Genomic DNA, 23,605 nt, shown 5'->3' with positions numbered 1-23,605 from the left:
GGGTAACCCTGCCTTTTTTACTAAGGCTTTTCTTCCCTTATTTCAAGTTATTATAAATAAATCTTATTAAATGTAATACTTGGAGTATTTGGATATTAATTTTTAATCTTACATCACTTGACCCCCATTGCCTAGCCCTTACCACTCTTCTGCCTTGGAACCAATACACGGTATTGATTCTAAGATGGAAGGTAAGAGGTTTTTTTTGTTTTTGTTTTTTTTAATTACATTTATTTGGAAACCAGTCATGCTTAAGGCATATTACACATTCTTTAGTTTTTTCCTTACATCCTGGGTTTTGCAACTCTGTCCTCCTGGTCTCCGGTCCCTTTGTCGTGTCCTCGATCTTCGGGCTGACTCTCCTTGGTCTCCCATCCTCCCCCAATGGCTGCTCTGGCTAGGGCATGGCATGACATGACATGACATCACCAGGTACAGATGCCGAGGATGACGGCGACGACCTGCTCTTGTCCTACGTGAAGGAGTTCTGGTGGTTCCCTCACATGTGGAGTCACATGCAGCCCCATCTTTTCCACAACCAGTCTGTCCTGGCAGAGCAGATGGCCCTCAACAAGAAGTTCGCTGTCGTGAGTAAGACCCCTTCTCCGGGCTGGGGTGCATCCTGACACCCCCCGCCCTTCCCCCGACTCCCAGGACCCCCCTCCGGGCTCCCGCTCAGCCCTGTGGGCGAGACGGAGGAGGCAAGGGGGCCTCTGCGCCTAGTTTAGTGGAAGAGCCAAGAGTCGCGCTCGTTCAACAGTGAGAGGAAAATCCAAGATGCTGTATGACCGTGTCTAAAAAATAAGCAAAATCGACAGCTGGGTGGCTTCAGGAGAAGGAGAGAGAAGTGTGAGATCAAGAGCATTTTTCCTGGGAGAGTCGGGACTTGGAGAAGGGACAAAATGTGATCTTTCCATTTTCATGGGAGGGAGAAAGGAGAAAAAAAATTTTTTTTTTAGATTTAATAGATTGTTCAAACAAATTAAATAGACAGTTAACAGCTGTTTATATTTAAACAGCAAAATATCCAAAGGAGCTTCATTATTCCCTTCGTCCCCTAATGGGTTATGTATGACTAGAGGGAGAGGAGAGGGGTCCCCGGGGAAGCATTTTAATTTTTCTCGCTGTGTGTTTGCCCCGTATCTACTAGGATCTGAGTCTCCTTGCATGTCCCTAGATCAGAGATCCACCTACCCCTTCCCCACCTAGGATTGAGGGCCGGCAGCGTCGGGCCCGAGGGAGTCTGGGCAGAGGTGGCAGAGGCTTGGTAATGGTGCCATCCCTCCCGTCCCCTGCAGAGGCCCCTTGCTCTTCTGCCTCATTAGCTCTCCATTGAAACAGACTCTTCTGTTCTCACCGGCTTCCCGTTTTCGATGACCAATTTAAAGGAATCCCCTGGGTTTGCTTTATTGCTGAAGGCTGCAGCCAGAAACCTTTAAAGTCTCCTTTGGAAGCTATTTGAGATTAGCGTTGGGCAAGGAGGAGAGACAAATGGTGGCTTAGAGCTCCAGGAACGGGGTTCTCTGGAAACCCGAGTCAGAGCCAGACATGCACAACAGGCTCTGGGCTGGAGAGAATCAAGATGGCAGAAGGTCTCCGGCTGAGGCCTCTGCACAGCCTGGGGAAGGGGTTCGGCCCGTGGGCCCCAGGACTGGTCTCTGCCATGTTCTGTGTGTGAGTGCACGCTTATGCCCATGGATGTGTATAAAGAGAAAGTGCAAGGATGGAACAGGAGAGACATAAGGGAGAGGGAATTAGTGTTTGGTTTTTTGTTGGTCACGAATACAAAGAATATATATTTTTAACTCTTTCTGTCTTAGAATCAGTACTGTGTGTTGGCTCCAAGGCAGAAGAGCGGTAAGGGCTGGGGAAGTTTCTGAGGTCACATTGGAGCCGTGGACCTCCCCTCTCTAGACCTGGCTTTTAATCCACTGAAGAATATTTTAAATGAAATGATCACAGTCAGGTGGGTCAAGGAGGGCACAGACAGCTTGAAAAATTGGCAGAATATCAAGGATGGCTGAGACGGAGTGGAGGAGAGAACAGTGATGTGGCGTCTTGTCAAAAGCAGAGAGACAGTACTTTTCCCTGCAGATAGAGGCAGGGAGGTTAGAGGGAAGGAATAGAACCATTTGAAGAATTTGGAAGGCTACGATCTGAAGTTTGTTCTGGAGGAGAAGCTAGAGAGCCAGTTCTGGAGACAGGAGGGTCCTGGGTTCAAATCTAGCCTTAGACACTTTCTAGCTGGAGAACCCTGGGCAAGTCACTTTATCCCAATTGCCTAGACTTTACAGCTCTTCCTTCTTGGAATATTTATTTCATGTCAACTTTCAGATGGAAGGTAATGGTTTAAAAAAAAAAAAGGGGAAAGAAAGGAAAGAAAAAAGCTTGATCTGTGTTTGACTGGAACCTTTTGGGAGGAAATAATAGAACAGATGTGGACGGGGACTCGAGGCCCGGCATGAGGAGGGACTTAGAAGGCTCTTGAGATTAGGGGTTGAGCTCAGCCCAGATGTGAGGTAGGATGTGAGATCTGACCTAAGAAGCTGTGCCAGACTCGGATCTTAAACTAAAACCAATTTTCCAGGACCCAAGCATAGACCTTTCCCTCAACTCAGAAACATTTCTTAGAAGAGACAGTGGCATATGGGAAAGATCTTTGGCTCTGGAGTCAGAGGACCTGGGTTCAAATCCTGCCTCTGACATTTACTACCTATGTGACCTTGGATCCCTAGGGCACTTAAGTTCCCTGCACCTCAGTTTCCTCATTTGTAAAATAAAGAGGAGGAAACTAAATGGCTTTGATGTATGAGCTGATATCTCTATTCTGTCCCCTTCAGAGTGCTTGGTACACTGCTCCTAAGACTCTTGGGGGGACTCCTCAGTAGAGGCGAGAAGGGGACCTTCTGGTGACTTGCACTCACGGCCCTCCCTTGGACCCGTCCCTGTTTTTAGGAGCATGGAATCCCCACTGACATGGGCTATGCCGTGGCTCCCCACCACTCTGGCGTGTACCCGGTCCACATGCAGCTTTATGAGGCCTGGAAGCAGGTGTGGGACATCCAGGTGACCAGCACAGAGGAGTATCCCCACCTGAAGCCTGCCCGTTACCGCCGTGGCTTCATCCACAATGGGATCATGGTAGGTTAACTACCTAGGTTAGTAGGTTAACTACCTAGGTTAGTAGGCTGACTAACTAGGATGGCTGCTTCCCTGGGTTAGCAGAGGGAGCAGGGGGACGCTGGTGGAGCTCTGTTCAGGGCTGTGGATAATCGTGAGCCCGTGTCCTGGGGCACAGCAAGAGCTGTTCAGACTCTGAGGGGATCTGCCCTGGAGAAGGTTCTTTTGGGGCATCTGCTGCCTCCGTCGTGTCCTCCCTGGGAACTAGGGAGCTCCAGCCAGTTCAGTAGGAGGTCAGCGCCCTCTGGGAAAGCGGGCCAACTTTAAGGGCTTCCAGGAAGACCCTCCACCACAGACAGCTCCCCCTGCTCCAGGCTGGAGACCTGATGTTTTTGTGGAGTGAGAGCATGGAGTCGAGCTGTGTGCCTGGAGACGCTCTCCTGCTAGCAAAATGCCGATTCCTTTCCTTCTCTTCTCCTTGCCCACTAGGTCCTCCCCCGGCAGACCTGCGGCCTCTTCACCCACACCATATTCTACAATGAGTACCCAGGAGGGTCCAGCGAATTGGACAAAATCATCAACGGGGGAGAACTCTTCCTCACCGTGCTGCTCAATCCGGTGAGGCTGGCCTCCTCCTTCCTGCAGCCTGATGGGGTCCTTGGCAGCCGTAAGTCTGTCTGTGGCCAAAGGGACGTTGGCCCCGGGGGCTCCACTGTGGGATGGACACGGTGCTGTGTCTTAGAAATAGGTGGGGAGGGGCAGCTAGGTGGCACCGGGGGTGCAGCGACACTTTCTACCTGTGTGGCGGCCCCGGGAAAGTCACTTAACCCCATTTGCCCAGCTCTTGCCCTTCTGTCTTAGAGTTGTTACTAAAATAGAAAGTAAGAGTTTAAAAAAAAAATGGGTGGGGAGTCAGGAGATCAGAATTCCAGTCCTGGCTTGCCTTGGGTGAGTCAGTTAACATCTCTGGGCCTCAATTTCCTCATCTCGAACATATAAAAAACTATATATTTGCCTTTTTACATATGATAACATATAATTATATGTCATTTATTGTATATAATAATTTTATTTTATATATTATATGTTTTATACACACACACACAGCGGGATAATTCAGTAATCCCTGTCCAGCAGTCTTACTCATAGGATTAATTTTGTCTTTTCTGGGGCCGTGCCCCGCACATAGTAGTCATCTAATAAATGCTTGTTGACTGACTGGTAAAATATATAGCTCAATGTCAGCCTGTCTAGGACTCTTTTCTAGGTGCCATATTCCTTTCTTATGGACTGTCAGAGACAGAGGGAATCTTGCAAGTATCAAATGTCAAAGTTATTAGAACATAAGATAGCAAAATTGGAATGGATATTAAAGACTGTTGCTATCACATTTACTATTTTATTTCCCCATATAAAACATTAAATTTGAAATTATTTACATGCCAGAGTATTAAAAGGGGCACATTTTTTGATATTTAATTTTGTCAACTGCTCTCTTCCTCTTTTATATGAGAAATGTTTCCTGTTGCCAGGTCTTCCCCTTCACTCCCTGGTCAGCAGTTAAGAATTTCATAAAAATATTTGAAGCCCAAGAATGGTTATTTTTATTTTTAATTAAAAAAAAAATTGGACTTCTCTATATTGCCCAGACTGGAAGTGCAGGACCCTGACACCCTCTGATTGGCATGGGAGCTTTAACTTGCTCCTGTTCTGCCTTCTCCTTAGTCAGCCTGGCAGCTCCCTTCTTCAGAGACCCACCAGATCAATGAAGGATTCAATGACGACACCTGATGAGGGTGCCTCACCCACTGCAACTCAAAAGAATTTCCATTTTAAGAGAACCATCAGCATTAACCTTCTAGGTTCCAGAGCTATCAGCCATGGCTCCAAGAATGTTTTGTGCCATTTTAAAAAAATCTTTACCCTCTATCTTAGAATCAATACTATGTATTGATTCCAAGACAGAAGAGCGCTAAGGTCTAGGCAGTGAGGATTAAGTGACTTTCCCAGGGTCACACAACGAGGAAGTGCCTGAGACCACCAGACGTGGACCCAGGACCTCTTGTCTCCCGTCCTGGCTGTCTATGCACGGAGCCACCCAGCTGCCCTCTTTGTGCCATTCTTAGTTTGGGTCCAGCATCCTAATTTTAGAAGCAAAAGGGAAATGACTGGCCCTGTGTTTACCAGCTCTCGAGTTGTCTTGGGCACACTCTGGTCTGAGTTCGGAAGGGTAGGAGTTCTTGGCCCTTTTGCTGAGAGATGCCTGCCTTCTCTCTCCCTTCACTAGATCAGCATTTTCATGACCCACCTGTCCAACTATGGGAATGACCGCCTGGGATTGTATACCTTCAAACATTTGGTGCGTTTCCTTCACTCTTGGACCAACCTGAAGCTGCAAACGCTGCCGCCAGTCCAGCTGGCTCAGAGATACTTTCAGATCTTTTCAGAGGAGAAAGACCCGCTGTGGCAGGTAGGGGAAGAAGGGCTCAGGAGCCCAGAATGGACACTGGTGCCAGTGGGAGAGTTAGAGGAAAAGGCAAGGGGCACCACCTCCCCTCACTGGGCTGGAGCTGGGAATCTCAAGCTCTGCGCTCATTTCCCCACTGCCAAACCCATTCACTGAGTGAGTGCTTTTAAAGATCAGTGTGCTGGGCAGGCATTGGGCAAGATGCCAAGACAGGTCAGAGTGTCTACCCTCCTGGTGCTCACAAGTCTGGGGTCAGGGTGTTTGGGTCCTGGGGATGCGGGATGCAGAGAGAAGAAAAGTTTCCCTGATACTAGGCAGACTATGAGATGAGTGGAACAGATAAGTGCTTGCAGTGTAGGGTAGGGCTTCTTAAACTGGAATCTGTGAACTTTAAAGTTTTATTTTTTGGGGGGCAGCTGGGTAGCTCAGTGGATTGAGAGTCAGGCCTAGAGATGGGAGGTTCTAGGTTCAAATCTGGCCTCAGAAACTTCCCAGCTGTGTGACCCTGGCCAAGTCACTTGACCCCCATTGCCCACCCTTACCACTCTTCCACCTATCAGCCAATACACAGAAGTTAAGGGTTTAAAAAGATTTTTTTTAAGTTTTATTTTTTAATATTTTAATTTAATGTTTAAAAATCTTAATTTATTTTATATTATTTATTTTTATGTTGTATTACATATAATATATGTAATATGCTCATAATATATTGTTTATTTCACTTGTATGTATTATTTTATTATATCATTTTAAAATTAATTTAATATTATAAATAAATATATTTATATATGTATATAAAATTATACATAATATATTTTCCAGGAGACAATTAACTGGTTCAGTGGATAGAGAGCCAGGCCTAGAAATAGGAGGTCCTAGGTCCAAATCTGGCCTCAAACACTTCCCTAGCTGGGTGACCCTGGGCAAGTCACTTGTCCCCCATTGCCTAGCCTTTACTGCTCTTCTGCCTTGGAACCAATACATAGTATTGATTCTAAGAAAGAAGGTAAGAGTTAAAAAAAAAAGAATAAAAAAAATTAATATATTTTCCAATTTAATTGGCTTTCATTTTAATTTATTTGATGCATTTAAAAGCATTATTCTGAGAAGGGGCCCATAGACTTCATCAGAATATATATATATTTTCATTATTCAGAATTTTTTATATATCTTATGCAATATAAAATAATTAGTAATCTATTTTATTCATTTAAAGGCAGTATTCTGAGAAGGGATCCATAGACTTCATCAGAATATATATGTTCATTATTTGGAATTTTTAATATATTTTATACAATATAAAATAATTTAGTCTTATGTATTTTATTTGTTTAAAGGCAGTATTCTGAGAAGGAGTCCATAGACTTCATCAGAATATATATATATTCATTGTTTGGAATTTTTAATATATTTTATACAATATAAAATGATTAGTCTTATATATTTTATTTGTTTAAAGGCAGTATTCTGAGAAGGGGCCCGTAGGCTTCATCAGATTCCCTAAGAGGTCCGTGTTACACAGAAAGATTAAGGACCCCCTCCTGTAGAGGGTTAGGGTGTGGGTGGGGTAGGTGGGGTAGGTGGAACAAAAGACCCAGTTTTGCCCCAACTCCATGATGTTTGTCCCTCTGCTTTTCAGGATCCTTGTGAGGACAAGCGGCACAAAGACATCTGGTCAAAGGAGAAAACGTGTGACCGGTTCCCAAAACTCTTAATCATTGGACCTCAAAAAACAGGTACGCCCACCTGGCTGGCCAGACCTCCCTGATGCTCCCTGTGCCCCAGGGACAGCCATGACAGGATATGGGCCATCGGGCTGTCTCTGAGTCTCAGCTTGGTGAATGAATCTCCAGGCACTTCCCAACCACTGTGTAAAGCCAGGGAGAGAGGGTCCCTGCCCTCAGGGAGCTTTCCTGTCTCAGAGGGGAGAAAGGCAAACACAAACAACTCTAACCCGTTATATGCAGACAGGCAAAATGGCGGCTACATGCAACAAGTACAGATAAAATTCTATGGGAGGCCCAAGAAAGGTCTTTACCCAGCAGAAGGGGCAGGAAAGGCACGCCAGAGGAAGTGATTTTTGTGTTGGGCTTTAACTAGAAAAACAAACCAAGCGTGTTCATTGAGACACACATGTTCACTTTTTTGTTTTGTTTTGTTTCACTAAACCCTTACCTTCCATCTTAGAATTAATACTGTGTATTAGTTCCAAGGCAGAAGAGCGGTAAGGGCTAGGCAATGGGGAATCAAGTGACTTACCTAGGGTCACAGCTAGGACATGTTGAGGCTAGATTTGAACCCAGGACTTTTAGTTTCTAGGCCTGGCTCTATCCATGGAGCCACCTAGCTCCCCCTTCGTTTCATTCTTTAAAGTGTCTCAAAATTGTTGTTTTTATAATATAATACTACAAATTGTCCGGCTTTTGCTTATCTTGTTCTGTATCAGTTCACCTAAGACTTTCTGCTGAGCCACCCAGCTGCCCCCCATTGTTTTCACTTTGAAATAAAAATTTTCATCATCTTCTCTCTTATTTTCTTTATACAGTAAAAAAAAAATGGCACTGTGTTGATTGATGCAGCCTAGCCTTTTGAAGTTATTTTCTTAAATTCCCAAAATTAAATCTAGAGTAAAGGATAGATGGGAATTTCACAGGCAAAGAGGGAAAAGGAAAGTCCTACAGATAGAAGGCACAGTGTAAGTCTAGCCACCGAAGCAGGAAGCCAGTTGTCTTGTTCAGGGGATGTAGAGTGGGTGGAGCTGGATCATATGGAATAGGACTAAAAAATTGTAGTGGGGTGCCAGATTACAGACACCCTCGAATGCTGGGGGAGGGAGTCATCGGAGCTTTACTTGAGAGACGGTTGGAGCCGCTGAAGATTTTTGAGAATAGAAGTCTACTGGGAGTCTCCTCTTTCTCTCCCTAGTCTCTTTGGTATGAAAGGGAGGAGCTCCTCTCTGGGATGAAACCTTTGGGAGTGTCCTACTTGGTGGCCTTTTGAGTGACCAGCCTAGAGATGTTTTCAGGGCACTGTCTGGAGCCAGACCTCTGGGAAGGCCATGAGAATGAACATATAGACACAAAGAAACTGTAGAAAACATTCAAGCCAGGGATACTTCATCTGAAACCTGTGACTTAAAAAAAAATCTCTATTGCAAAGTAATTGGTTTTCTTTGTAATCCTATGGATTTTATGCATTTTAAAGCATTATTTTGACTTTTTAAAAAGAGTTTTGATTTTTTTCTCATATATATAGACTATATAAAAAATTTAATGAATAAACACAGGAAAACATTACCAACATTAAATACAGTAATAATAAAATACATTGTATATTATTATGCAGTATTGTACAGTAGTCTCCCCTTAGCTACAGGGGATACATTCCAAGACCCCTGAAAGCCTGGATAGTGTCCAGCTCTATCCAGACAGTGCTTCCTTTCAAAAAGCATTATTTTGAGAAGGCATCAGACTTCTCCCAAAAAGCCCAGTGGCTTAAACTAATCCCTTTATTTTCAGGTATAAGAAAAGAAATCCAGAGAGAAGGCCAGTGATTTGGTCTAACTCATACAGCTGGTAAAGGGGGAACAAGATCATTGGTTCCCTAATCCCTAGCCTTCTCCCCAGTATGGCATCCCCCCTTCAGTAGCCTACTGCTTTATTCTGCAGGCACCACGGCCCTCTATCTGTTCCTGGGAATGCACCCCGACCTGAGCAGTAACTACCCAAGCCCAGAGACCTTTGAGGAGATTCAGTTTTTCAATGGCCAAAACTATCACAAAGGCATTGACTGGTGAGTGGGGTTTTCCATCCTCAGCCAGCTTGGGACATCAGATCGGAAGCTTGCTTTGGTGTCAGGAAGCATCTGGAAGCTGTTTATGCACTGATGGGGTTCCTGTTGTAGATAAAAAGGGGGTAGAGTTCAGTCAAGCTGCCCAGAGATAGGGGGCCCTATCCCCCAGAGGCTGAGATGATGATGCCTGGGTCTTAAGAGGTGAAACCAGAATAGCAAGATGTCTGAAACACATTCTAGGGCCAATGTAGGGTAGCAAAGAGATTCTTTCCCCAAGTGCTTATTTCTGAGGCCCTCCAGGTATTTTATTTGATTAGTATCCCTGGGGCCATCAGGTAAGGAAAGTAACGAAATTTCCATGGCTAGAGAGGTCAGAGTAATCAGTCAGTGATACAGTTGAGAGATAAGTTTTGAGTCTCTTATGTAGTTCCAGTCAGTCTTGCTGAGTGGGGTTTCTCAACTTCTCAATCCTTTCTTATTTGGCCTGTCTCTGAATTGCCTCTAGGCCAGAGGTAGAACCTTCCTCCTGAGTTCTGACCTCCTTTCCCTCAGACCAAAAGTGGGACCATCCCTCTGAGTTCTGATCCCTGTCCTTCAGACCAAAAGTGGGACTGGCCCCCTGAGTTCTGATCCCTATCCCTCAGGCCAGAAATAAGACCTCCCCTTGAGTTTTGATCCAGTTCCCCCAGGTCAAAAGTGTAATGCTTTAATGATAGAAGATTCTTAAAATCTTCTCACTCCAACCTTCCCCCAAAAAGGAATGGACTGGGAAATGGAGACAGTGGAATGCCCTTCAAGCTCCCCAGTTCATCTCTGGAAGAAGAGAAAATGTCACCCAGCTCTCATTCCCAGGAAAGCTTTGTAGCCACCCCTCATGGTGTTGCCATTGGGATCCAGTCCTCCTGCTCCCATCTTTCTCTGTCTGGGCCCTAAACAGGTACATGGAGTTCTTCCCCATCCCCTCCAACACCACCTCTGACTTTTACTTTGAGAAAAGCGCCAACTACTTTGACTCTGAAGTGGCCCCCCAACGGGCAGCTGCGTTGTTACCCAAAGCCAAGATCCTCACCATCCTCATAGACCCCGCTGACCGAGCCTATTCTTGGTACCAGGTAAGCCCTGAGCCGGGGGTCACCAACTCCTTGGGAGCCGTGTAAGGAAGAAGCATCACTGAAGATTTAGCTGCTGCTTCTTTTTTTTGATTTATTGCACTTTGTATAGTGGGACAGGTTTATTTCCCATGCTTTCCCACCTAGGGTAGAGAGGGAGAAGGAGGACTTCCTGCCTCCTCTTTACCCTCCTTTCCTCTCTCACCAGGAGGAAATAGTGGTTGGTCTAGTTTTTGTCAGATTGAAAGCTGGTGGGGGTGTTCCAGGTTCTGGGTAAGAAGAGAGGGCACGCCTAGCCTAAGTCTCTTGCTACCCAACAGCATCAGCGAGCCCATGATGACCCAGTTGCGCTGAAGTACACCTTCCATGAAGTGATCACAGCAGGGCCCAATGCCTCCCCGAAGCTGCGTGCGCTTCAGAATCGCTGCCTTGTTCCCGGCTGGTACGCCACCCACATCGAGCACTGGCTTAGTGCTTACCATGCCAACCAGGTACCTAATCCCCAAATCCCTCTGGCATAGAATGGGACTCAGGGGTGATCTATATGTAAAGTGAGGTCAATTTAAATAGGGGTACCAGGACGCAAGCTCCAAATATTTCCTCCTCTGTGTCCCCGTTTCTCCACCAATGGAATTCTCTGCCTTTGGATCTTCAAGGTCTTTTGATTTCTTCTTGAAAGGGGAGCCCTTGGTCATAAGCAGGTTGATTGTCTTTGGGCAGTGGAAGAGAGGTGCCTGCAAATAATTATCCTCCATCCCTATACCCTGCTCACTTTCCTAGTAGACGTCTCCATTCTGTCCAGAACAGGCCCCCCCCCCAAATGTCCTCCTATTAGTGTAGAGGGCAACACCTCCCCCCTCTCAGGCCTTCAGACTTACAACTGGGTTGTTAAGTCTTCAGTGCTTTTATCCATTGAGTCACCTCGAGGTGTCATTTGATATGGTCCAATGAATGACCTCTACAGAATTTCAAGTTGTCCAAGTCCTGCCTTCTGGAACTAAGTAGAATATATCTAATCCGTTTTTCACTTGACAGCTCTCCAGATTTTTAAAGGCAGCTTCTTAAGAGTCTTCTCTTATACCAGATTTTAGTCTCAGTTGCTTTACTTAATGCTTCTATTACATAATTCCATGTATATTCTCTCTTATATTGGCCTCCTTCCTCTGTGAAGTTGGGAATAGCCCTAATTTTGTTTTTTTAATTTTTGAACAAATTTTTATTTTTAGTTCCAAATTCTCTCCTCTCTACCACCCCCTCCTCTAACCAGATGAGAAGGCAAGAAAATAGGAAATCTATTATTCACATGAAATCACACAAAACATATTTTCACAGTAGCCAGAATGGCCCCAGTTTGAAGATGAGTCTGATGGAGAGAAAGTTATCTGGTTTTGAGGATTTGCAGCCAGTATCCTTTCCACTGCCTCAACTGGTCATACTGGCAGGAGGTAGGGATGGGACTGAGCCATTTAAAGATTCCCCTTCCTGCTTTTCCAGATCCTGGTTTTGGATGGCAAACTGCTCCGGACTGAACCCGCCAAAGTGATGGATACTGTGCAGAAGTTCCTTGGGGTGACCAACATAATTGATTACCATAGAACTCTGGTGTGAGTGTCGTCCTAACCCCAAAACTCAAGAATCCTTCTGACCTGCCTTCCCTTGTCCGTTTTGCTTTGACGTCAGAAACACATCCCCAAATCCTCGAGGAGAGTAGTTGGATCCCACTGGATAGGCAGTGTCCCTTGTGGACCAAGATGTATGGCTGTTTCCTTGGCAAGAGCATCAACATACAGACGCAAAGAAACACAATAGCCTAGTGTTTGATAAACCCAAAGATCCTAGCTACCAGGATAGGAACTCACTACTTGGCAGAGACTGCTGGGAAAAATAGAAATCAGTCGGGCAGAAACTAGATAGAAATCAATATCTCATATATATATGGTCAGAGAAGTTTCTTTACAGGAGCCCGTGAATGGAAGAAAGAATCCCAATGCATGTGGTTTCACACTAAGGTTTCTCTCTCTTCTTTATGTATATTGTTAAATATAGTAAGAAAGCTTGGGGGAATCCCTGTAGTTAGAGGCAGGAGATCTGGATTTTAGTTGTGCTGTTAGCTCACTTTGGGACTTTTGGTTAGTTCTCTTAGCTTTAGTTTTCCTCATCTGTAAAATAAGGGGACTTGGTGATATGCCTCCCAAGGTCCCTTCTAGCCCTAATATTCTTTAAGCCAAGGTTTCCAGCTTATTTTGAAAAAAGGTACCCTTTGTTTTTCTATCTCCTTTTTTCTCAATATATTCCTTCCTTCCTTTTACCCAATTCAGAGTGCCATCCCTTTTAACAAAGAATAAAAAAGAAGTGGGGTGGGGGGACCAGTTCAGCAAAACTAAGCAGCACATCAATCTAGTCCAATAATATATGCAATGTTCTACATCCATAGTTCTCCAACTTCTGCAAAGATCCTATCAGTTTGTTGTTGTTATTTGTTTTTTAAAAACCCTTACCTTCCATCTTAGAATCAATACTTTGTATCAGTTCTAAGGCAGAAGAGCTTAGGTAAGGGCTAGGCAAGGGAGTTTAAATGACTTACCCGGGGTCACACAGCTAGAAAGTATTTGAGGTCTGATTTAAACCCAGAACCTCTCATCTCTAGGCCTGGCTCTCAATCCACTGAGCCACCCAGCTGTCCCAACCCATCAGTTGTTGTTTTTTTTTTTTGTTTGTTTGTTTTTTAAACCCTTACCTTCTGTCTTAGAATCAATACTATTTATTGGTTCTAAGGCAGAAGGGCTAGGCAATGGGGGTTAAGTGACTTGCCCAGGGTCACACAAACCCATCAGTTTTTAAAGAAGAAAATATTGTAGCTAAGATATTGTCTATCTAGATCTCGTCTACATTTCAGAGTTTTTCTTCCATTTTTTTGTTTAAACACTCCTGCTCTCTCTCTCTCCTTTTAGTTATTCATGTTCTTGGGGACATCCTTTGTCTATAGCTTTCACCTAAAGATGTTACATAATTCATAAGCCTTCTAGTTATAGTATCATCTTCTTTCCTAAGATGATGATAGCTGTTCACACTTTTGTAGTATTTCAAGGTTTACAGAGCATTTCCTCACAACCCTGTGAGGTATATGATTGTACCCATTTTACAGATGTGGAAACCGAAACCCAGAGAAATAAAATACCTTATCCAAGATCCATAGCTAGTAAATGACAGGCCCAGAACTTGAACCCTGCCTGGCCTTTTTACTTCAAAGTACAGTGCTTGTCCCATAACATCACACCATTTGCCCCTGACTTGTCTCTGTAATGCCGAAGGTGATCTGCCTATTTCTAGGAATCTAGGTTTGAACTGTACTCAATAAAAGACAATGGCTATCTCCTAGGAAAGATACATTAGGTGGAGTTAATGTATTCTCCCTCTTTGTGTAGGTATGACGCAAAGAAAGGATTCTGGTGCCAACTGCTTGAAGGAGGAAAAACCAAATGCTTGGGTAAAAGCAAAGGCAGGAAGTACCCAGAGATGGATTTGGATGTAAGTGGCCAGAGTTGCTGTTTTGCCTCAAATTCGCTTATCTGGAGGGTGATGGTGTTGCCAGGTTAATTCAAGTCATGGAGACTTTGGGGGAGGTGTACCAAACAGCTTCTTATATCTTATTAAAATTTCTTGGAGATTGTATTTATCCAGAAATACAGAAAGAAAAACTATATATTAGTTTATCCCTCCCCTATGCTCTCCTGCCTCTGGGTTTCCATAATGCCTATCTTTCTGCCTTTAGAATTCCTACTCTTCTTCTTCTTCTTCTTCTTTTTAAACCTTTATCTTCCATCTTGGAGTTAATACTGTGTATTGGTTCTAAGGCAGAAGAATGGTAAGGGTAGGCAATGGGGTTAAGTGACTTGCCCAGGGTCACACAGCTGGGTAGTGTCTGAGGCCAGATTTGAACCTAGGATCTCCTGTCTCTGGCCTGGTTCTCAATCCACTGAGCTACCCAGCTGCCTCCTAGAATTCCTATTCTTATGCTGAAGTCCAATTCAGTTGTCACTTTGCACATCCACTATTCCTTCATTTCTTCCCAATTCCTCCTCTAAGTAATGGTCTTCTCCTTGGACTTGTGCAATTAACACTTATTAAGTGCTTACTTTATGCCAGGGACTGCCCTATTCTTTGGAGATACAAAGAGCTTGCATTGTAATAGGGGAAGAAAATGCATGAAGTGGGGCTAATGGTAGAAGGGTGGGATCATGAGGCTAGCCCAGGAGAGGACAAGACAAAGTAAAAGCTCACCTGGAGCACCGGATCCGGAGGCAGAGCCAAATTTCCAGTGAGAAAGGAGAGGAGGAGAAATATGATCACAGGTCAGGTGGCTTGTTTTGGTAATGGCCAGGAAATGGATGTAAAGTACTTTGAAGACCCTGAAGTGCCCCCTAAATATTAGCTATTGTCATCATTATTATTCTTGTCACCCAGTAACAAAAACATATTAGATGGTCAGTAATCACCTTCTGTCCCAGTACCAATTGTTAGATAGAAGAACAGCAAAGGCTAGGCAATCAGTTAAGTGACTTGCCCAGGGTCACACAGCTAGGAAGTGTCTAAGGCCATATTTGAACCCAGGTCCTCCTGATTCCAGGCCTGATAGTCTATTTACTTTGGTACCTAGCTGTCCCTAATAAATACTAATTGCTTTGATTTCCCAGTTTCTGTGGTCAGATACCAAAAGAAATACCAGACAGTCTATCCCTAGTTAGCTTTAAAATCCATTTGGGATAGATAGACCATGGCTTGGTGGATAGAGGGCTGATCTTGGAGTCACAAAGACCTGGGTTCAAATTCTTCCTCTTATAGAGATTAGGTTCTTGAGCAAATCTCTCAAACTCTCAGTGTCTGAGACAATTCTCCAAGACTGCAAATTGGAGAGTAGATACAGATCTCCTTTGTGGGAGTTTCTTTATTAAGAGTTTTATAGTATACCAGTGAAGTCACAGATCCGAAAGAATTCAGATAGCAAGAAAGGATTGGTGGTGGTGGTTGTTTAGTCTCTCCCCAGGGACTTTGTTCATATTTTATTGTTGTAGGGTTTTTGTTTTCATTTTACCAATTACATGTCATAACAAATTTCCACACAAGTTTTTCTAAGTTATATGATTGAATTGATCTCCCTCTCCCCTTCCTCCTCCTGGTGTTGGAAGGAGATTCCAACTGGGTTATACATGTATTATCATGCAGAAAATATTTCCATTTTCATTTTTATAAGTGAGTAATCTTATTATAAAACCCAAACACCAAAACATAAACCCAAATAAACAAGTAAAAAACCATATGTTTTCACCTGCATTCTGATTCCAACAGTTCTTTCTTTGGAGGTGTGAATAGCATTCTTTGTCTTGTCTCTCAGAATTGTCCTGGATTGTTGTATTGTTGATAATAGCAAAGTCTGTCACACTTGATCATTCCACAATATAGCAGTTACTGTGATATACTGTTCTCCTGGTTCTGCTTATTTTATTTTGCATCGGTCATGAAATTTTTCTTGGCAGAGATACTGGAGTGGTTTGCCATTTCCTTTGTGTGTTCCCATTTTACAGATGGAAAACTGGTGCTCATAAGGGGTTAAGTGCCTTGCCTATGGTTACCCTATACCTATCAGTCATGGCGAATCTTTTAGAGATGGTGTGCCCAAACTGCACCCTCAAGCCGCCTGTGAGCCCCCCGCATTACCCCAGACAGAGGAGGGAGGAAGTGCTTACATTGGGCTGCTGGCAGAGGGGCAGGGAATGTGAAAAATGTTCTCGGGCTCAGTAGAGAGGAGGAATAGAGCAGCCCCTTCCGGCACACCAGGGCACATGAGCCTTGGGTTCACCAACATGGCATACCTATCTATAAGTGTCTCTGAAGTCTGTTTTGAACTCAGATCTGACTGACTCCAAGCCCAGTCCTCTATCCATCATGCCATCTAGTTGCCTTACCAAAAAGGAGAGCAATGCCATGGTAGAATAATATAGGGAGAGCAGCTAGCTAACTCAGTGGCTAGAAAGCGAGGCCTTTCTAACTACAAAAGTTAAAAAACTAGATATTTAAGGTTTGGTTGCCAGAAATCGATTAACTCGATTTCAAACTTAAATAGACCCAAGTCAGGATGACTTTATGGTGATTTATTTACAATTAGGAAGGTTGAAGGTAGGGAAATTGAGAGAGAGAAACTCTGGCCCAGACCAGAGGCTAGAACCAGGTAGGAATTTAGAGGCCCAGCAGTTGGGGCACAGAGGTTAATTAAACAAGGCTTCTAGCCACTAGGCCTTTTACAATTAGAGAGGCAAGAGAGGCCTCCCTGAGGGTAGAGCCTCCAGAAACAAGGGGGAGAGAGAGAGAGAGAGAGAGAGAGAGAGTCAGCTTGACTTACCCAGGTGACAATTCAGAGGGAAGCCCTTTGAGGTCTTGCCAGAGATCTTTCAACACCAAGTTCAAAAGTAAGTTCTTAGTAAGGAGGTGTCCTGCATTTGAATCTGCCTTCAGACACTTCTTAGCTGGGTGACCTTTGCCTAGCTCTTGCCCTTTTCTTCCTAGAGTTGTAAAGAAGGAAGGAAGGAAGGAAGGAAGGAAGGAAGGAAGGAAGGAAGGAAGGAAGGAAGGAAGGAAGGAAGGAAGGAAGGAATTAAATAAATAAATTGTTAATAGATCCACAGATTGCAGGGGAAAAGAGGGGAGTCCTGAGCCCTCTGGACTACTGATGTTTTATTTCCCCCTCTTGTTGCAGTCACGAGCCTTCCTAAGAGACTATTACCGGGACCATAACATCGAACTTTCTAAGCTGCTGTATAAGATGGGCCAGACGTTGCCCACCTGGCTGCGGGAGGACCTCCAGAATACTAGGTAGCTGCTGCCAGCGCCATGACCAGAGTGAGCATTCATGATGGCCAGGGAGCCCCCAGCCTCACACTGAGCCACCCCGGGGGTGTGGAACATAGCCCAGAACTGCCGAGCGCTTCTGAGCAGTACCCCAGCGAGGCCCGACCTGGGGACCCGGAGAAGAGCCGAGCGCAGCCCACGAGAGCTCCAGAGCCTCCCCCAGCCAAGGCCTGCGAGGCGGCACGTGGCCCAAGCGCTTCTCGAGATCGGCCCGAAGCTTCCCCAGGCGTAAGGTCGCTTCCTGCGTGTGTGCCGCCACTGCCTTGTGAGAGGGATTCTGTACGACTCCTGACTGTGCCCCCTGGCACTCTCCCCTTCCCCCAAGCAGGGCGCCCCCTCAGTATTAATCGCTGTGTTTCCCGAGCAGCCGGACAGTGCGGGGAGCGGGGAGGGGGCCGGGGCACACCCCTGCCCGCTTCAAAAGAGGCCCTTCTGGGAGAGAGGCAGGAGCTCAGAGCTAGCCACCAGGCTGGACTGAAGTCTGATGGCCTCCACAGAGTTTTGGAGCCCATCTGATCAATACCTTCCCTTCTCTGTCCTTAAAATGTCTTCGGTACCTGCAGTATCTACTCGGTCCCTGAGGAACCTTTCCAGGGGATGTTTTTAACCCCTCCATCCTAACATCCAGTGGCTAGGACCAGGTCCTAGAGCTGTCCCAGAACACCCCCCCTAACCTCCCGCCCCATCTCCTTTCCATATCATCAGATATGACATACGTGGTGTTTTCTGTGGTAAAAGACTGAGGCGACCCCAGGGTCCAGCTACCAGAACCCATTCCAGTGTACATAAAATGTTCCCTCTAGTCCCAAGCAAAGGCTATGGGCGGTGAAGATGGTGCCTATAGCCCGGTACCTCTGCCTCTGTTCCTGCTTTGAGCAGCCTGAGGCTTCCCGGAGAACCTTTTAAAACCTCTCAAATACTAAAAGCTGAAGTATTTTAATATTTTGGTTTTTGTTTCTTGGTGCCAGAGTTTGTACCCTGATTCCTGGGGCTACACTGTGTTATTTTATATAAACTCTCTCAGTCTCTTGTCTCCCTTGCTCTCTCTCTCTTCTCTCTCTCCTTCCATCACTCCCTTACTCTCTCTCCCTTCTTCCTCCCTCCTTTACTCCCTTACCCTCTCCTTCTCTCCTCCCCCTCTCTCCTTTTCCTTCTCTCTCTCTTTCCTTCTCTCTCTTTCTCCCTTTCCCTCTCTTTCTTTCTCCCTTTCCTTCTCTCCTTCTTTCCCTCTCTCCCTCTCCCTCCAACCTCTCTCTCTTTTTGTTTGGTTTTGTTTTAATCCAGCCTGCTGCCATAATCTGGGTGGCAGGGCATCTAATGGGGGTGGGGGGAAGCCAGAAAGATAGCATTTGCTACCATGAACTCTAAGGGAGGGTGACTATCTCTATCTCACCCTGAAGCTGCCTGATTTTTATCTCCTGCAGGCAGCAGATAAAATCAGGGAGGAGAAGATCCTCTAGGCTGGTGTTCATCACACTGGCCTATTATCTTGCAGTTGTGGAGCTATATATATTAGAAGGAAGGAGAGAGGAAGAAGCAGGCCAAACTTCTCCACCAGGGCTGTGTGTTTTCTGGGATCTGGTGTTTGTGATCTGTATGTCTTCTTTACCCCCTGGGTCCTTTTGGCACCTGGGGAGATCTTATGGACTGGGTGAGCTGTCTGAGGTCTTAGCCACAGAGAGGACACAGAAGGGTCTTAGTTAGGATGACCATGCTAAGGTCTGGAGCCCCTGTGTTCTTGACAACCCCTGAGTTCTTCCCTTTTCTTCTTGGTATGCCTGTGTCAGAGGCCCTGGCAGTCACCCCAATTTATTGATCATCTAGAATATTGGAAGAATAGATATGCACGGGACCAATATGAATGTATAGTGGGGTAGAGAAGGGGAAGGTGCTGCTGGATAAGCAAGGGAGCCCAAGGCCATGTAACTGGGCATCTGCTGGCAGAAATAGGATTCTTGGCATTGATGATACTATTATCATGTTTCTTGTTTAGCATCCCTAATCATCCAGCCCAGTCTGTGTGGAGGCAGGAGAGTGCTGAGGAAACTTAAGCAGATCAAGGCAAGCCAGAGAGATCGTAGGTTCCCAGAGTGGGCGCCATGCTTCTAGAGGGCCCCCACCAAGCCCACATTTCTGATGGGGAGACCCCAATCACTTGACCTGTTGGCATAGTTGGTACTATCTCTGCCTCCGTGAGAAATCAGATCAGTGTGCATCTGACTCCTGGGTGAACCTCAGAGCCCTCCCCCAGCAGCAACAGGTCAGCTCCTGAACCCCCAGGGCCTGCAAATGATAATATGAAATCTGAGAGCAGGATAGAAACTTCTTCCCTGAAAAGGGAAGTCTGAGAATATGTGGTGCAAGGTAAAGAAAGAAAACCAGTAGATAGTAACTTAAATTCTATCTTGGATGGAGAGAATCCGGGAAGCAAAAGATGCAAGAGCCAGCACTGTACTTCCCCTAGGAGAACTTTGAAGGCACAGAGTGGGTAGAGGGAATGATTTCAGGGGTTCTTAGTACTATCCGGTTCTTTAGGAAGACAGGAAGGAAGATGAGCTAAAAAAAAGGGAAACTTAAGAACATGAACTATTTAGGGGGAAATTCTTTGACAAAAACTGGAAACAGTGGCCAAAAATAGAGATTGGCAGCCTATACGAATGGATAAATGACTTAAAAAGTTACGTCACAGGAAAAAAAAAAGGGAAAGGGTCCGAGTACTAGACCAAGCACATTCTGAGGTAGGCATTGCATATGTAGTGCCAGAGAGCCAAGGTAAAGCAGTATGGCGGCCAGTGTGCTATTTAGTTTCCTGTTAAAGGCATAGGGAATATTCCCTTCTTTCCAAGAAGAGAAGTAGGACCATTGATTAGGTAGGGAGTGGTAGGGCTGGGCAGAGGAGAGGTAGAATTGCCTCAGCCAGGGAACTTGCATGATTAAATCACAGAGGCTAGATGACAACTCTTGTTATCAGATACTCTAGAGAAGTCACCACGCTCTCACTTGAAACCTTTCCAAACACAGTAAGGAAAGTCAGAACTGGTTTTTATTATAATCTGGCCCTGAGCTAACTTGGGAAGAATGAGAGAGATGGAGCCAGGTGAGAGCTCTTCATGAAAGAGCAATGCAACTTTTGGGGTCCTGGGGTTTCCTTAGTGGTTTGCCCTAGTGTTCTTGTATTGTGTTTGGGCCACTGTAGAACCTGCCCAAAGTCTGGGGATAGAGTTCACCAATGGGTGTTGGCCAACAACTCTGTTGACAGGGCAGCCCGGTGGCAGCTGTGACAAACTTCTGAGCCCTTCCCTGCTGTCTTGAGTGAGCCTGTGCCAGAATTCATGGGACCCTGGCAGCTAGTATAGCAGCTATTCCTGGATTCAAACCTTTCTGATCGGTGGAAGAGGCACGATAAGAGTAGAAGGAATATATTAGCTGTCTGGGAAAACACTAATGACGTGTTCCTGGTGAGCTTTCCTCTCAAAGTACAACGCTAGATGCCAGGAAACAGAAACCCTCAGGTCAGCTGAGGGGGGCTGGTAGTGGCAAAAGATAGTGGATCATCTGCAGGGTGATGTGTTCTCCTTTCTGGAAGCCTGACCATGTGTAGGTCCATGCAGCTCAGATTTTGGCCAAAGAAAGAGGGGATATGGTGATTAGGGTAAGGTGGAGCACAGTTGCAGATTGATCCTGCCTTGGAGATCTATGGAGCCAGAGCTGAGAGCCAGCCCCATTGGGAAATCCAAGATCTAACAGGATTCTTAATCCAGTACCAAATTGTTTTGATGATTTCAGCTTAGAGTATAGTTTGAGAACTGGTACTAGCAGGCCTTCCCTTTTTAATTTAATTTTTTAATTGATTCCCTTGATGTTCTTGACCTTTATATAGTGAGATCCTGTACAAAAGACCCCCACCCTACCCCACCTCTTCCTTAACTTGGTGCTAGTGGGATTTACCTAGGAGCCACAATTGCTGTCTTAGTGGGCCAAATGCTCATATAATTGATGGGTGATAGGGATGTCTTGGGCCCCTGAGGCTGGTAAGATTTTCCTGTTGTCTGTCTTGCCAATAACAGGCATATTGGTATCTTCTCCAGCTGGAAATCTTGGCTGGGGCAGTAGGCCAAAGAAAAAGAGAGCTGACTCTGCTTTCCTCTTGTCTGGTTGCCCTGGGTTAGCAGAGACAAGTTTATAGACACAATAAATTGGCCCATCTAAATGTTATATATTGTTCTGAATCAAGGGGCAAGCCCATGTGGTGGTGTCTTGCAGGCTTACTCTAGATAGCAGCATCTTTAAGCTATTTACTGATTCAGGGGTCAGGTATCTCCCCACCAATCCTAATCTACTTGTAAAACTGTGAAGTGGCTGAAATGTAGTGTTCCCATTACCCTCACCTAACCTCCATCACTGCTAAGTTCATTCCTTTGCTAATGGCCCAGGGTGACCACTCCAGGAAAAGCCGTAAGAGAGTCCTGCCTAGATCATCTTGAACCTCACTGTCGATTTTTTCTGTGGGAGGGTTGCCCTCCCTCAGCCTCTCTTCCTTCCCCTTTTCCAAAGCCAGGCAGAAAGAAGTGACTGCTTCCATGGCCAGGATGCCAAAATACCAGCTTTTCCTATTCCAGATTTCGGGTTCCGTCTTGGAACTCTCCTCCCAAAGGTTTCCATGCCACGGTTCAACGTATATTCCCTCTTACTAGAGTCCCGGTGATGTTGGAAAGGAGATGAGGCAGTGGGATGGGAGTACAGTTCTAGTCCTGGCTGGCCAAGAAGACAATCTTTCATTGTAGAGAGCTACTTGAAGGAGGGAAAATTCAAGTGCTTGGGTAAAAGCAAAGGTAGGAAGTGCCCAGAAATAGATGTGAATAGTTGGAGCTGGGTTTTGTTTATTTTGTTTTGTTTTTGACACCATGCTAGAGGAGTTTACCCCAACCCAACTGCTTTGTGGGTGGGGGGAGAGGTCAGGGTATCACTAATTGTAATTTCCATTTGAGTCCAAAGTCGGAATGGACCAGGGAGGGGAGGAGAATTTATTGAAGTGGCTCTCAAAGTTGAAGGCAGGCCCACTCCCGTTTGGGTGGGGAGCTAAATGACCCAGGGCCGGTTGCTGTGGCCTCGCTGGGACATGCTGAAGATGGAAGAGCTGTGTCATCAGAGCTAAGAATGGAAACAGCAATGAGCCAGGTCACACCTTGCATTGGCCAAGCTAAGGTCTGTGTGGCCTGTTCTAAGGATGACAAGTTGAGGAGGATCCTAGTGGCCACCGCTGCTGCTGCTTCCTTTTGGAAGAGCTTGAGAATTCCACCTGTTAGGAGCTGCCACGCTAAGCCTAGAAGCCTGAACCTTATGGAATAATGTTATTATGAAGAGAGCCATAACAATTCCTCTGCTGGTGGAAGAGGGCCACAAGGGCAGAGCAGCATCGTCTAGAAATCCATGAGGGTAAAGTGTCTTTCTGCCTTCAACTCTAAGCTCAGGCCCCTGAGGTTCAGGACCTGGAGATCAGAGTAGCAGGTGTGATTCATCTTGCCCTTAGCACGACTGGCCTCCTCAAATTCTCCCCCAATCTTGCTGTATGTAACTCTTCCCCCATAATCAGGAGCAGGGTTGGGGGAGCCAAGAGTAGAGTCGGGAAGCTGTGGCTTCCTCCCGTGGCTTTCATTGCCACCACTCCGATTTGGCACGATGTTTCCAAAAATGTCTCCTTTCATAGATTTCCTGATACTTCTTCCCTTCCCCCAAAACCCAGCCTCCAAGTGAGGTGTCTCTGAAGGAAGGGCCTCCCTCAGTCTGGCAAGGAGGCATCAAGTCTCAGTGACTGGTCCTGGTCAGCTGAACTTAAGAAGGGTATGACCCGGTGGTGGCTAATGATCAAACCTGCTTTGACTGTGATTGAGATACCATGACTAATTGCAGGAGACCAACAAAGCCACATGGAAAAGCGGGATGCAAAAAGATCCCAAAAGGCTAGAACAATGAGAAATGAGACTTCTATGGAAAGGTTTGAATTCAAAGAAGTCAGCTTTACAATTTTAGGATTTGGGTAGGGTGGGTGGGCAGGGGGAAAAAAAGTGAGGGAGACCCATCTCTACCGTGAGAGCTTTCAACTCGTCTTGAAGAAGCCTCAGACTCCATCAGGAGTGGAGCTGCCATCTGTAATGCTTCTCTATTTTATATTAGGAGTTAGATTAGCGGAATCAAGAAGGGATGGGCCCAGCTC

At 45.6% G+C, this 23,605-nt stretch overlaps 1 protein-coding gene across 1 annotated transcript in view; it reads left to right on the top strand.

The window, feature by feature from the left end:
- The window catches only part of NDST1 (N-deacetylase and N-sulfotransferase 1), a 33,238-nt gene extending 14,814 nt beyond the window's left edge, over positions 1-18,424 (top strand). The window contains exons 4-14 of the mRNA XM_044661789.1: positions 433-587; positions 2,956-3,141; positions 3,610-3,738; positions 5,408-5,590; positions 7,227-7,323; positions 9,256-9,379; positions 10,317-10,491; positions 10,809-10,979; positions 11,983-12,092; positions 13,914-14,016; positions 17,240-18,424. Coding sequence (XP_044517724.1) covers positions 433-587; positions 2,956-3,141; positions 3,610-3,738; positions 5,408-5,590; positions 7,227-7,323; positions 9,256-9,379; positions 10,317-10,491; positions 10,809-10,979; positions 11,983-12,092; positions 13,914-14,016; positions 17,240-17,359 — 1,553 coding nt within the window. The 3' untranslated portion in view covers positions 17,360-18,424. The remainder of the gene's footprint in view (positions 1-432; positions 588-2,955; positions 3,142-3,609; positions 3,739-5,407; positions 5,591-7,226; positions 7,324-9,255; positions 9,380-10,316; positions 10,492-10,808; positions 10,980-11,982; positions 12,093-13,913; positions 14,017-17,239) is intronic.
- The last annotated feature ends 5,181 nt before the right edge of the window (positions 18,425-23,605 follow it).

Source organism: Gracilinanus agilis, chromosome 2, assembly GCF_016433145.1.
Source record: "Gracilinanus agilis isolate LMUSP501 chromosome 2, AgileGrace, whole genome shotgun sequence".
NCBI lineage: Eukaryota > Metazoa > Chordata > Mammalia > Didelphimorphia > Didelphidae > Gracilinanus > Gracilinanus agilis.
The sequence above is the reverse complement of the archived record's forward strand: the minus strand, read 5'-3'. Positions and strand labels throughout refer to the sequence as shown.